This window comes from Crinia signifera, chromosome 2 (assembly GCF_055691185.1).
Source record: "Crinia signifera chromosome 2, ASM5569118v1, whole genome shotgun sequence".
NCBI classification, from domain to species: Eukaryota; Metazoa; Chordata; class Amphibia; order Anura; family Myobatrachidae; genus Crinia; species Crinia signifera.
In genome coordinates this window covers 58,267,102-58,279,796 of record NC_139218.1, presented here as the reverse complement: position 1 = coordinate 58,279,796, position 12,695 = coordinate 58,267,102, and the positions used below count along the sequence as shown (strand labels likewise).

Below are 12,695 nucleotides of genomic sequence, written 5' to 3'. Positions count from 1 at the left end.
ACCAATGAAGGTGAGCGAGGAGTTTTAAAGTCATGCCGTGCGGCAGGGGGAGGCGGACATTCGGCGGGGTGGCGTTTGAATGCTCACACATTTTCAAGTGGTGTCAACGTATGTATGTATGTATGCATGCAGGGAAATAATGACACAAATATTGGGCAGTTCTATTTATACAGGTATCTGGATGATAGATTAACAGTGAATAGGTCGAACCCATATGGGCGACATGCATTATAAGGTCGACAGGAACAAAAGGTTGACATGTAAAGGGTCAACAGTGGTGAAAACACGGTTTTTGTTATCTTTCGAGAGGTTCATTTTTTCCCCAACTTTTTCATACCTTACCTTACCATTGCTGTGGGTACAACTGAGAATATTAATGTGTGCCAACAGACACAAGTGTGGACACAGCAGCACTCCCCTCTGAATCTGGCCAATAATTGCATGAGAGCATGCGGCCTGTGGCCAATTTTCTGGTCATGAGCAGAGCAATTTCACACAAGTGACGCAGTGCCAGTGTAGCATACACCATGTGGCCCCATAAAGGGGATTCTAAGGGCTATTTCACACACTCCAGCTCCTGCCGGGCGGCGAAACCCAGCACGGCCTAATGCCGTGCCACACACAATAGTTATTAATGGACACTATTGTGTCCATTCACACGGGACGGCCACGGCCCAGCCGCACGGTTGCAGCCGGATCCCACCACTGGAAGGGACGGCTGCCGGGCTGTGGCCATCCCCACTATTGAAATCTTCTCAGTGCGGCACGGCTTCTTGGCCGTGCAGAGTTTTGCCGCCCGGCAGGAGCCGGAGCGTGTGAAATAGCCCTTAAGGTGAAAACCATGACTGCCCTGACAGCTGACCTACTGATGTCACTGGTGACCATTACAGTATGTATTCAATAAAACCTTATTGTTACATACACCATTAAAAACACTTTTGAATGCATATATTACATTTTAGTGAATTTCAGTACTGAATAGTTATCTCATGTATATTTTATTTATATTTAAATAAAGGAGTGCTTACTGTATCAATCTTCCTTTGCTTAGCTGCTACTTAAAGAATAATGATACTGGTAAGCTTGATGGATAGCCATAGTTGATTAAGTGTAGATGTTAAAAGTAAAGGACAAGATGAGGTAATATCTGTCACTCAAAATAATCCTTACAGTCTACAGATGGACATGATGCTTACTAGTAAAACAGCAATTACGTAAATAATTTATAGGCAGATTTTCACTGACTGAAACTGTGGCCAATAAATATTTGAATCCATTGCTTTGTTTTATATTATTGCTTGTTTACATGCTAACGATCAGTCACTGTGACAAAGAAAACATAATCACAGATTTATGATGGTGAATTACACGAAGCAGCAATACATTATTGTAACTATCTCATCAATAATACATGTCATATAATAGCAATGTATTCAGCTTTACTCATTTTTCTTCTCCAAAACTTTGAGATTATTGCTTATGTTGGCTACATTATAATTGTTAAGACTAATATTAAACAGTCTATGGGACTGGGAATATTAACCCTATGGCTGCCAATAAAGACAAAGAATATAAAATCCAGAAAGGAAGATGTTTCAATCAGGAGTGAGGCAGGGGTGTAAAGGTGTATGTGTGTGTACGTGTGTACGTGTGTGCGTGTGTGTGTGTGTGTGTGTGTGTGTGTGTGTGTGTGGGGGGGTATGGGTTCTACCAGGGCATAAAGTGGTCCTGGGGAGGTGGGAGAACTCAATTCCCTCTGCCACTTCAGTGGCAAATGCAGGATTTTTAGAGGGGGGTTTCCAAATGTAATCCAAAATCTCCCACTAAAGTAAGTACGGGAGTCTGGGGGAGTGTTAACAGCTCCGAAAATTGGTCTTTTTGATAAACTGGATACAGTATGGAATAAAGTATTGACAGTTAACAGTACAGATGGTCTATAGTATATGCTCTTTCAAACATTTAAATAAGATAAGTGGTCAGGAAAAGGTTAAACATATATTAAATAAATACACAAACATAATAGAAACAGTACTGCACTTTCTAAGTTCACAATCTCCGACTTCATGGTAAGGCTCCTTTCTCTTCCTCCTTGCAGCTGCTCTCTGGTTCATTTCGATGTTTGAGGGCTCAGATCCACACATACAGTATATGTGGTAGAAGAAGCTGGTACCACTGGGCATGTGCAGCAGCTCTGCTCTGTCCCTTTCGATGATGTGGTGGAAGCTCTATTGATCATATTATATACCAGCTATTGTCATAATTTAAGGCACTTGCCAAGAGGAGGGGGGTTTCCGGGCAGCCTTTGCTAAAGACCTCCCTCCCCTCCCCCCATTAGGCAGAGGCAGGGTCAGTGGCAGAGTTTTTGGCACCCCTGTCAACTATAATTGCTGTTGAGAGCCAAGGAGGAGGTTGAACTAGATCCACCTCACCATTAGAGGTGCTGGATCTCAGTTCCACCCCGTTTCCCTCCACTTTAACCCCTGGGTTCTACGGATATATGATGTTGAAAGTATCAAGGAAGTTGTAGATTTAAAAGAAAAAGCCAAGCCCTTTCGCCAACCGAATTTTTGTAAACTATCCAATGATAACAAAAGTAGGTTCTTCAAATGAATTGGTTCCAATGTGAATAAAACCCCAGCAAGATTACTATTTTTTCTTACCAACAAGTTACTTGCTAATTGGACTATTTAATAGTTCTTCCAAGTTCTGGCCATAGAGACAAGAAATTTCCATATTTACACAGATTTCTTTATTACCTTCCATCACGTTACATAACAAAACCTATGGCAGCAAAGGCATTATAGAGAACTATGCAGAGAATTATTTGAAGCTCACTGCTACTTACTGTCACCCTTACTTGTAATGCACGTTATATAAATTATTACCACACAATTTCTATCATTTGCAGCTTTACCATGGCTGACAAACTGATGGTTTGTGATGTCCAAGGCTGTTTATGCCCCAACAATTGCTGCTCTTATTGGGGCAGATGTATTAAGCCTTAACAAGAGATGAATGCAAGGATGATAAAGAGAGGACAAAACTTCCAGCCAATCAGCTCCTGACTGACTTTTTTCGAACACAGCCTGTAACATGGCAGTTAGCAGGTGATTGGCTGGACGTTTATCTCTCTTTATCACCCTTGCATACATCCGCCCCATTTCGAGAAATAAACACAGCAACAGTCACCGAAATCAGCATTGCCAATGATTATTACACTGCTGGTTCAAGGATTGTAAAAGGCCTGCCTTATATGTTGGGGAAGTATAAATGTCAGGTGTCATTATGACATTAGCCTTGTTAAATAAAATTTATGTGAGCTGATAATCCTGTCGATACATATATGTGTTTATGTGTATGCCCCCGAGCGACGGTGATGTGCTATCGTCATCACCTGACTAGATCTTGACTACACGTAGTCAAGATCTAGTCAAATCGCCAGTGTTCTCGTTGGAGAACACTGGTTAGCACAGATCGCTACATGTGTATGGGTGATCTATCCAGAACTGTGTGATGAGCAATCTGATTAGATCAGCAGTTCCCAAACCTCTTGATTAGGTTTTTCCTTTCTGAGTATCCCTCCTCTCAATTTGAAATGTCCACAATACTTATGAGTGGAGGGGGAGTGGAAGTATCTCAGGTTGGGAACTGCTGGACTAGACAAGATCTCTCAGCACACCATGCTAACACACATCGCCTAGTGCACAAGTCTTCAACCTGCGGCCCTCCAGATGTTGTGAAACTACATATCCCAGCATGCCCTGACAGTTTTGACATGCTCTTATAGGAAAAAATGTGTCAATGCATGCTGGAACATGTAGTTTCACAACATCTGGAGGGCCACAGGTTGAAGACCCATGGCCTAGTGTGTATCAGTAGTTACACAGTAAGTACAAAGGAGTATGCTGGTGCTATAAAACTAACTAAAATAAAGGGTTTATGGTTATGTCTGCAGTAACCTTTTCTTCAGTCTTACTGACCACCTATTATACACTGCGTGGACCGCATTTGACACCCCTCTAACTTTCATCCAATGATAAGTCAAACAAATTTATGAAAAAGACCCTCCAATGACCCTCCTTCCACGAGATATAAAATGCTCTGCTCCTGGACCAACTTAATTTATGACTGCAGAAACCTGCGTTTAAACCAGGCATTCCCAACCACGGTCCCCAAGGCACACCAACAGTGCAGGTTTTAGTGATATCCAGGCTTCAGCACAGATGGTTTAATCAGAATCCCTCAGATACTAATTATGTCACCTGTGCTCAAGCCTGGATATCTAGAAAACCTGCACTGTTGGTGTGCCTTGAGGACCGTGGTTGGGAATGCCTGGTTTAAACACTATTCTCATCTATTATTATATTTATTAACAGTTTCTTATATAGCGCACAAATATTCCGAAGCCCTTTACAGAGTATAGCTGAACATTCACATCAGTCCCTGCCCCAGTGGAGCTTACAATCTATATTCCCTACCACATGTACATGCGCACACAGGCATTCTAGGGTTAATTTTGTTGGGAGCCAATTATCCTACCTGTATATTTTTGGATTGTCGGAGGAAACCGGAGTACACGGAGGAAACCCACGCAAGTATTGGGAGAATATACAAACTCCACACAGTTAGGGCCACCTATGAACTAGTTTAACACAGGTTAAACTAGTTTAAACTAATTTATGGCTGCATTCATGAATTAGGAGGGAAATACAGGAGCTGGACCTTATGTACCTGGTGGGAGGAGGGGTCACGTTGGAGGGTCTAAAACAAGGAAAGAGACATCTACAGTAGGTGTAAACAAGCATTATAGCCTAACACAAAAACATATAACAAAGAAGCAGGATGCGTTTATAGGAACAGGCTGGAAATTGCAACAGTGTGTACAGATTTTGAGGGGTATACAAATACTTACGGCAATTTACTGCTGGTAGTTGTATTTCCAGGGCTATCCTACTAGCTCCAAGGCTGGCGATTATCGGGGGTTTAGTTTTGCCAATTCCGCCATAAGTGGATTTTTTTCTCAGTGTTAATGGACACGAAAAATACACTGCTTTTTTTGACCCTTATGTGTTTTTTTAACAATGGGAAAATGTTTAAAAGTAGCACCCAGTACATTTTTCATGATCACATAATTTATCGACCCCCCCAACCCCAAAAAAAATGTCCTATAACCACCATATGTTTAGTTTAATGGTTGCTTATGTATTTGTGGAGAGTTTTTATTTGTTTAATTTCTGCATTGTAAAGAAACAACTGAAAAAAAACTGACAGTTTATTAAATACAAGGTAAGAAAAATACAGATCTTGTGCTTTTTACGTAACACATTTCAAATTAATGTATATATGGTGTAATATAATAAAATGACCTGAGATGGGTCTGGTACAGAGCTGTCCTGTGACTTGCTGCCAGTTGCCCCGGCTTCTTGCTAGCAGATACCATACTCTAATCTGAAATTGTCTGATGCATTCATTACCTGCCACCATCTCATTTGAATGTTGAAATGAGAAAAAAAAAAAAACGAATGATACAGTACACGTTATATATAATATACAGTATTGTAGAAACCAGCCTGGCTGGAGTGTGACAGCTTGCAGTGGCTGCTGTTCGTGTCCCTTTAACACGCTCCCATCGCGGCGCCTCTGTGATGTCTACAAGTAATAATAACACAGCGGCTCCTGTGCCCTGGCTCCCTGTACTGTGCCTGCCCGGGATCCCTGCCCACTCTGTGCCCCAGTTACTATGCCTGGTATCTCTGTCCCCGGCATCCCTCTGCACCCTTTGTTACTGACCTCAGCTGGTGTCTGAGCTAGGAAGCAACATGGAAAGTAAATAAATAAGTAATGTTGTCCGTCCAGCGCTGACACATAGGGCTGTTTCACACAGTACGGTTCCTGCCGCACGGTGAAATCCCGTACGGTCAGGGAGCCGCGCCGCACTCAGAATTTTATAATGGCAGGGGTGGCCACAGCCCGGCAGCCGTCCCTTCCAGTGGGGGGATCCGGCTGCAGCCGTGCGGCCGGGCCGTGGCCGTCCCGTGTGAATGGACACAATAGTGTCCATTCACAACTGCTGAGTGCGGCACGGCTCCCTGGCCGTACGGGATTTCACCGTGCGGCAGGAACCGTACTGTGTGAAACAGCCCATACACACTGCGTACAATCTGCTCCTACCACACACACACTGCATACATCCTGCTCCCTACCACACACACTGCATACTGTGTACATCCTGCTCCCTACTACACTGCTTCACAGCAAGCGCTGGACACCATCATTATGCGAGACCTGTCATGTGCTCCTGCTGATCACCTGTACAGATAGCATAGGAAGATGTGGATTATCATGTGCAGTTATTGTACCTGCTCATTGCATATACAGAGAGCACCCTGTGTATTACTACTGTATGATATAGGTCATCAGTTTATCAATACTGAGACCACACTGCATATTAGAACTATATATTACACCCATTAACTAAGGTGTAATATGTATTGTATTATTTCAGTATGTGATATAGGTGAAAACATGTGATAACCGCGAGGAAGCTGTATTACATGTTTATTATTACTGAGACAGGTCATGTGACATGTGCTTATCACTTATACACAAAATACTATTATAGTATTATAATGTATATAAAGTATACATATTACATATGTCACCTAATCACCTACACATTATACATTACAGAAATGTTACATACATAATAGTAGTGTAACCTGTGACAGGGGTCATGCACTAATCCCCTATATACTGTACATGACCTGTGTATTAGTGTATGCCATGGCTAATCCCCTAAAAATGTTACATGATTTGTATTTTAGTGTGTGCAATGCGCTAACCCCCTATATACTGCACATGACTTATGTATTAGTGTATTCCATAGATAATCATCTATATACTGTACATGACCTGTGTATTCCATGGCCAATCCCCTGTATACAGTATATGACCTGTGTATTAGTGTATGCTATCGCTAATCCCCTATATACTGTACATGACCTGTGTATTAGTGTGTGCCATGCTGTAATCCCCTATATACTGTACATGACCTGTGAATAAGTGTGTGCCATGCTCTCATCCCCTATATACTGTACATGACCTGTGTATAGTGTGTGCCATGCTCTCACCCCCTATATACTGTACATGACCTGTGCATTAGTGTGTGCCATGCTCTCATCCCCTATATACTGTACATGACCTGTGTATTAGTATGTGCCATGCTGTAATCCCCTATATACTGTACATAATCTGTGTATTAGTGTGTGCCATGCTCTCATCCCCTATATACAGTACATGACCTGTGTATTAGTGTGTGCCATGCTCTCATCCCCTATATATTGTACATGACCTGTGTATTAGTGTGTGCCATGCTGTAATCCCCTATACATGACCTGCGTATTAGTGTGTGCCATGCTCTCATTCCCTATATACTGTACATGACCTGTGTATTAATGTGTGCCATGCTGTAATCCCCTACATACTGTACATGCCCTGTGTATTAGTGTGTGCCATGCTCTCATCCCCTATATACTGTACATTACATGTTTGTTAGTGTGTGCCATGCTGTCATCCCCTATATACTGTAGACGACCTGTGTATTATTGTTTGCCATGCTCTAATCACCTATATACTGTACATGACCTATGTATTAGTGTGTGCCATGCTGTAATCCCCTATATACTGTACATTACCTGTGTATTAGTGTGTGCCATGCTGTCATCCCCTATATACTGTACATGATCTGTGTATAGTGTGTGCCATGCTCTCATCTCCTATATACTGTACATGACCTGTGTATTACTGTGTGCCATGCTGTAATCCCCTATATACTGTACGTGATCTGTGTATAGTGTGTGCCATGCTCTCATCCCCTATATACTGTACATGACCTGTTTATTAGTGTGCGCCATGCTGTAATCCCCTAATTACTGTACATGACCTGTGTATTAGTGTGTGCCATGCTCTCATCCCCTATATACTGTACATGACCTGTGTATAGTGTGTGCCATGCTCTCATCCCCTATATACTGTACATGACCTGTGCATTAGTGTGTGCCATGCTGTAATCCCCTATATACTGTACATGACCTGTGTATTACTGTGTGCCATGCTGTAATCCCCTATATACTGTACATGACCTGTGTATTATTATGTGCCATGCTCTCATCCCCTATACACTGTACATGACCTGTGTATTATGTGCCATGCTCTCTTCCCTATAATACTGTCTGTATGTACATGACCTGTGTATTAGTGTGTGCCATGCTGTAATCCCCTATATACTGTACATGATCTGTGTATAGTGTGTGCCATGCTCTCATCCCCTATATACTGTACATGACCTGTGTATTAGTGTGTGCCATGCTGTAATCCCCTATATACTGTCCATTACCTGTGTATTAGCCCCTATAGGCGCCGTATATGACCTGTCTGTGTATTAGTGTATGTGAGCGGACAGCGGCCGGGGTAACGGCCAGGCCGGTTGAATGAGGCGGCGGCCGCTGTGTGACCCAGGGAGCGCGGACCCCGGGCAGCCGCCTCTCCCGCACACGCAGTGTATGGAGCCGCCGGGCCGTGGTGAGCTACAGGCGGTGTAGCGGTGTGCGGGGTCTCCGGGGAAGGTGCGGTGATAGCGGCCACTGTATGTCCAATCCTCCGCCGGGCTCCCGGCGCTTGGTGGAGGCAGAGGCGGCGCTGAGTCCCCGCTGCACGGAGGGCTGGCGCGGCTGTGGCAGGGAAGCCGGCGGTGGCAGCAGCACACAGCAGCAGGAGGGGAGAGGGGGCCGGTGGGTGTGGAAGTCCGCTCCGTGTTTTGCTCTAGCTCCCTCCCTCCCTTCCTTTCCCCCTCCTCCGCCGCTTGCTCCTGAACTCCAGCCCCCTCTCTATCAGCCTCTCACTCCGTCTCAATATGTCTCAAGATGGCGGCCAATGCGGGATCGATGTTTCAATATTGGAAGCGCTTTGATTTACAGCAGCTGCAGGTCAGCTCCCTTCTCTTCCCCCCTCTCCCCCGCCACCCTCTCCCGCTCTTCCCCAGCCTCCTGCCCGTCTGCTCCGATCCCCTCTCCGCCGGCCCAGACCGGGGCAAACCCGTCGCCTTCCCCGGCCGCGCTCATTGATAACGCTTTATCAGAAATTGATCCTCTTTGTTCAATTCATCGATCAGCCAAGATGGCGCCGGCTGTGTGGCGCCGCTCCTCTCCGCGCCTGCCCGTTCCCTCTGCCCGGTGCCGGGGCACCTCTGCCCGGGGAACAGCACTCGCAGCTTTTTACACCTCTTCCAAGTTTATTTTTTTATTGGACTTTTTTTTGCCTCTTTTATTGAACTTGCTCCCTCCGCCGGCTGTTCTGCGCGCTGAGGCTGGTGGCGCTGTGGTGCCAGGCTCCGTCCCTGCTGCTGCTGTACACATATACAGGCAGCTCCCTCATCCATGCCAGTCCCAACTTCTTACCCCAGGAATTGCACCCCTATATCCCAGCTTACCCCCCCCCCCCCTTACACCCCTTTCCATGCATGCTGTAGCCCAGGGCTCTGCCACCCTCCTGGGCACCTTCCCTTCTGGATCTATAGAGAAAAGCTTGTTAAGGACTTTTATTAGTGTTATTGTGTTTATTTGTACATGTTATTTTCAATCTGCTGCTTGTTGTTTTTCTGTGTGTTGTGTGCTGACGATGTATGACAGGTAATGTTATATTTGTGGGGTGACAGCTTTTGTAGAAAGGGGGGGGGGGACACTTTGCAGCCACTGCCTGTAAATGCCCTCCTAATTCCTGAGCATTGCATGTGGTGGTAGTTGGGGTGTTTGTGCCCTCCATTTGGGATGCTGTCCTGCATTTGCTTGCCCCTCCATGGGTTTCCCTTTCAGGTTGAAGGTAAACTTCCTAAATTCAGAAGTGCTTGCACAATGTCATTAAACTATTTGCAGTTTTATTAATTACACCCCCCCCCCCCCAACCAATATCATTGATTATATTGCTTTTATGTTTTATTTTAAAATCTGTCAATTTTTTTTTTTTTTTTTGTTTCTTTCAAAATATAATTAAATGCAATGTATGTTGTGACTGTTGTGTGTGGTGTTTTTTTTTTTTTTTTCTTGTGTTTTTTTTTATTTAATCTCCGGCTGCTTCCAACAGTATGTTTAGATATGTCTGTAGTTTGTCTGGTCCTAGAAGCTGGTATTTTTTTTTTTGTGTGTGTGTGTGTGTCTTTTTGGTTGTTTTGATTGTGCTGGATTTATTTACTGAAATTGAACTTATTTGTATTTTTTTGTTTTATTTATATATGGTGTTTGAATCTCTAGTAACAATATCCATGTTGTAGAACCAAAGTCCTGTATATGATTAAAATACATATATATCTTGTTTTACGTTCATTTTTACATTCTCCTGTTGTGCTTAGGGTTTTTGTTTTGGTGTGCTTGGCCCATATGGCAGTATGGAGGTTAAAATGGAGGTCGTATGTGTAATACGATGGGATGACCCAGTTTAGAGAGCTGATAAAACACTGAGGCATCCCTTAATGTAACCAAATACCTAATTCACGCAGCCAGGGATTTTAACTCTTTAATAGTAGTGCAGCAATGATTTTGTGTTCTTGAGACAGTAGGTTCTTAAAAAAACCTTCATTGCCTTTCCCGGTTCTGCTGAATGGTCTCCTCTGCCATAATAAGATCACTTCTGAGAGCTTTGTAATCTATTGATCACATGACAATATATTTTGCATAAGATTAATTAAGCCAGACGAATACGTATTTTTTTTGTTGTTGACGTTTCTTTGAGACGAGTGCACTTTGAATATATTTGCAAGTAATTATAAAGCTTTAAAAGTGCTTAGCTTTAACAGTTTTTTTGTATTTCTGTAAATCTATGGAAGCTGCTGTCCTAGGGATATTAAAGAAAATAGCGTGTAGTTGGATAGATCTGTGTGCAACTCATTTTCAAAATAATTCCCCTAAGCTTGTAGTCCATGAGCAGCTTTCTCGATGTGAATAGTGCAGTGTCTTGAGTAGCTGTATAAAAGGCTCAGTCTCAAGTAGCGATCGTAACTATGGAGTCATGGTTAAGATCAATAGACATTCTCATGAACTTACAGGGGGCAGTGAAAATATTCTTGATTAGCTGTATAGATTTTCATGCATGCAAACCTTCTTGTATTTAACCAAAACAAATCGCTGAGAAATATTTAGAAACCTTGCCAGCTTGTTTTGTCGGTATATATTATTATAGAAAACATTACTACACAGAAAAGCACAACTTTTGCAATATATTTTAGTCTTGTGTTATAGCAAATTATAAAAATATTTTTTTGTGTGTGTTTTAGAAGTTTATGGTGGGTATTCAAAGCTCAAAGAGAAATAAAATACCAGCCAATCAGCTTCTGCCTTAGATTTTACAGTACTTTATGGCAGAAGCTGATTGGTCGACTTTATATCTCACAATTTTATCTCTGTCCAAGCTTGAAAAAAATATGCCACTAAACGTGTACATACATTTGCTAGACTTGCATATAGTGTTCATTTAAGACAACGTTATTTTTCAGGGAACAATAATGTGACACATACTTTTTGGCCTGCTTAAGACGAGACACACATTCTACATTCTTTAAGTTACAAATATTTTCTGTTGTTCAGTAAATGCGGATGGTATGAAAGAATTGTTCATTTACAACCACATTTGGAATTAAAATGAACAGTAATAAAATGCCTCTAAAAGTATACTTTTCTAAACACAGAAATGTAGAGGCCTGGGGGTTAAATTAAGAAATGTTGATATAGTGTGCGTTCCACTTAAAATAATTTTGGTAAGTGATAGACTGTTATTTTAAGGGCGCCTCAAAAAAAATATGTTGTGCACAGAACAAAGATCATTGTTTTCTCTTTTGTTATAATGAAACTCATTAATCATCATCTGAACATACAAGGTGAAAGGTCTCTCGATTCATATGATCACATCAGTCTGCACGGAATACGGGGGTGGGGTGGTGGTGATTCTTTGGGGGGGGGGAGGTTTGCGAGTGTAGAGTAGGGATAGAAATCAAACACCTCCTGAGAAGGGCTAAAAAGTTCAGAACACTTTGCCATCAATTCATTACAGTCCAGCAAATTAAACCCAAATTACACGGCACTGAATATTCAGATAGCCCCGCACGGACAAAGATTTGCTTTGTTTTCCTACTGTTGGGGATATAGTGATCGCAGTTGGCTTAGCACTAGTAATTTCCTATCTGTAAATTTTGTTCGAGTGGTTTCAAAAGAAGAAAAGCTTTGAATGTGTTCTGTCCAGACTATATAATAGGTCCTTGCTATGCCCCATGGAATACTTCAAAATGAGATCCAGATGCTGCTTTTTCAGTTTCCAGGTTATTAAATTAGTGTAAATGTGTTTCCACACACTAGTTGTGGATTGGTCTGTGTAATTGTGTATGTATGAACTGCGTTTCCTGGTGAAATTCGGCCTTTTGTTTTTCCTAGCCCTCATTAAACCAGTGCCACGCAGCAGAATGAACTGACCGTCATATATTTAGCTCAAATAATACACTACAAATTCCACAAACGTGACTGTACAAGGGCAGTTAGGACTGGCATGTTGCGGAATTGGAAGATTGTATCGTTGAAACTTTACTGTCTTCAGACTTTATGCAGAATTGACACATAAGTGATAGCCAGCCTGTGTGTGTGTGTTGCACTGCAATG

General features: G+C 42.6%; 1 protein-coding gene across 5 annotated transcripts in view; it reads left to right on the top strand.

The window, feature by feature from the left end:
* Positions 1-8,709: 8,709 nt before the first annotated feature.
* CUX1 (cut like homeobox 1) overlaps positions 8,710-12,695 on the top strand; it is a 320,620-nt gene continuing 316,634 nt past the window's right edge. For 2 of the 5 annotated variants that reach the window (XM_083172199.1, XM_083172197.1), the window contains exon 1: positions 8,710-8,984. In XM_083172199.1, the coding sequence (XP_083028325.1) occupies positions 8,922-8,984 (63 nt within the window). In that variant the 5' untranslated portion in view covers positions 8,710-8,921. Of the gene's footprint in view, positions 8,985-9,148; positions 9,877-12,695 lie in introns of those variants that run through there. The other 3 variants (XM_083172200.1, XM_083172201.1, XM_083172198.1) reach the window with 3 other exon arrangements.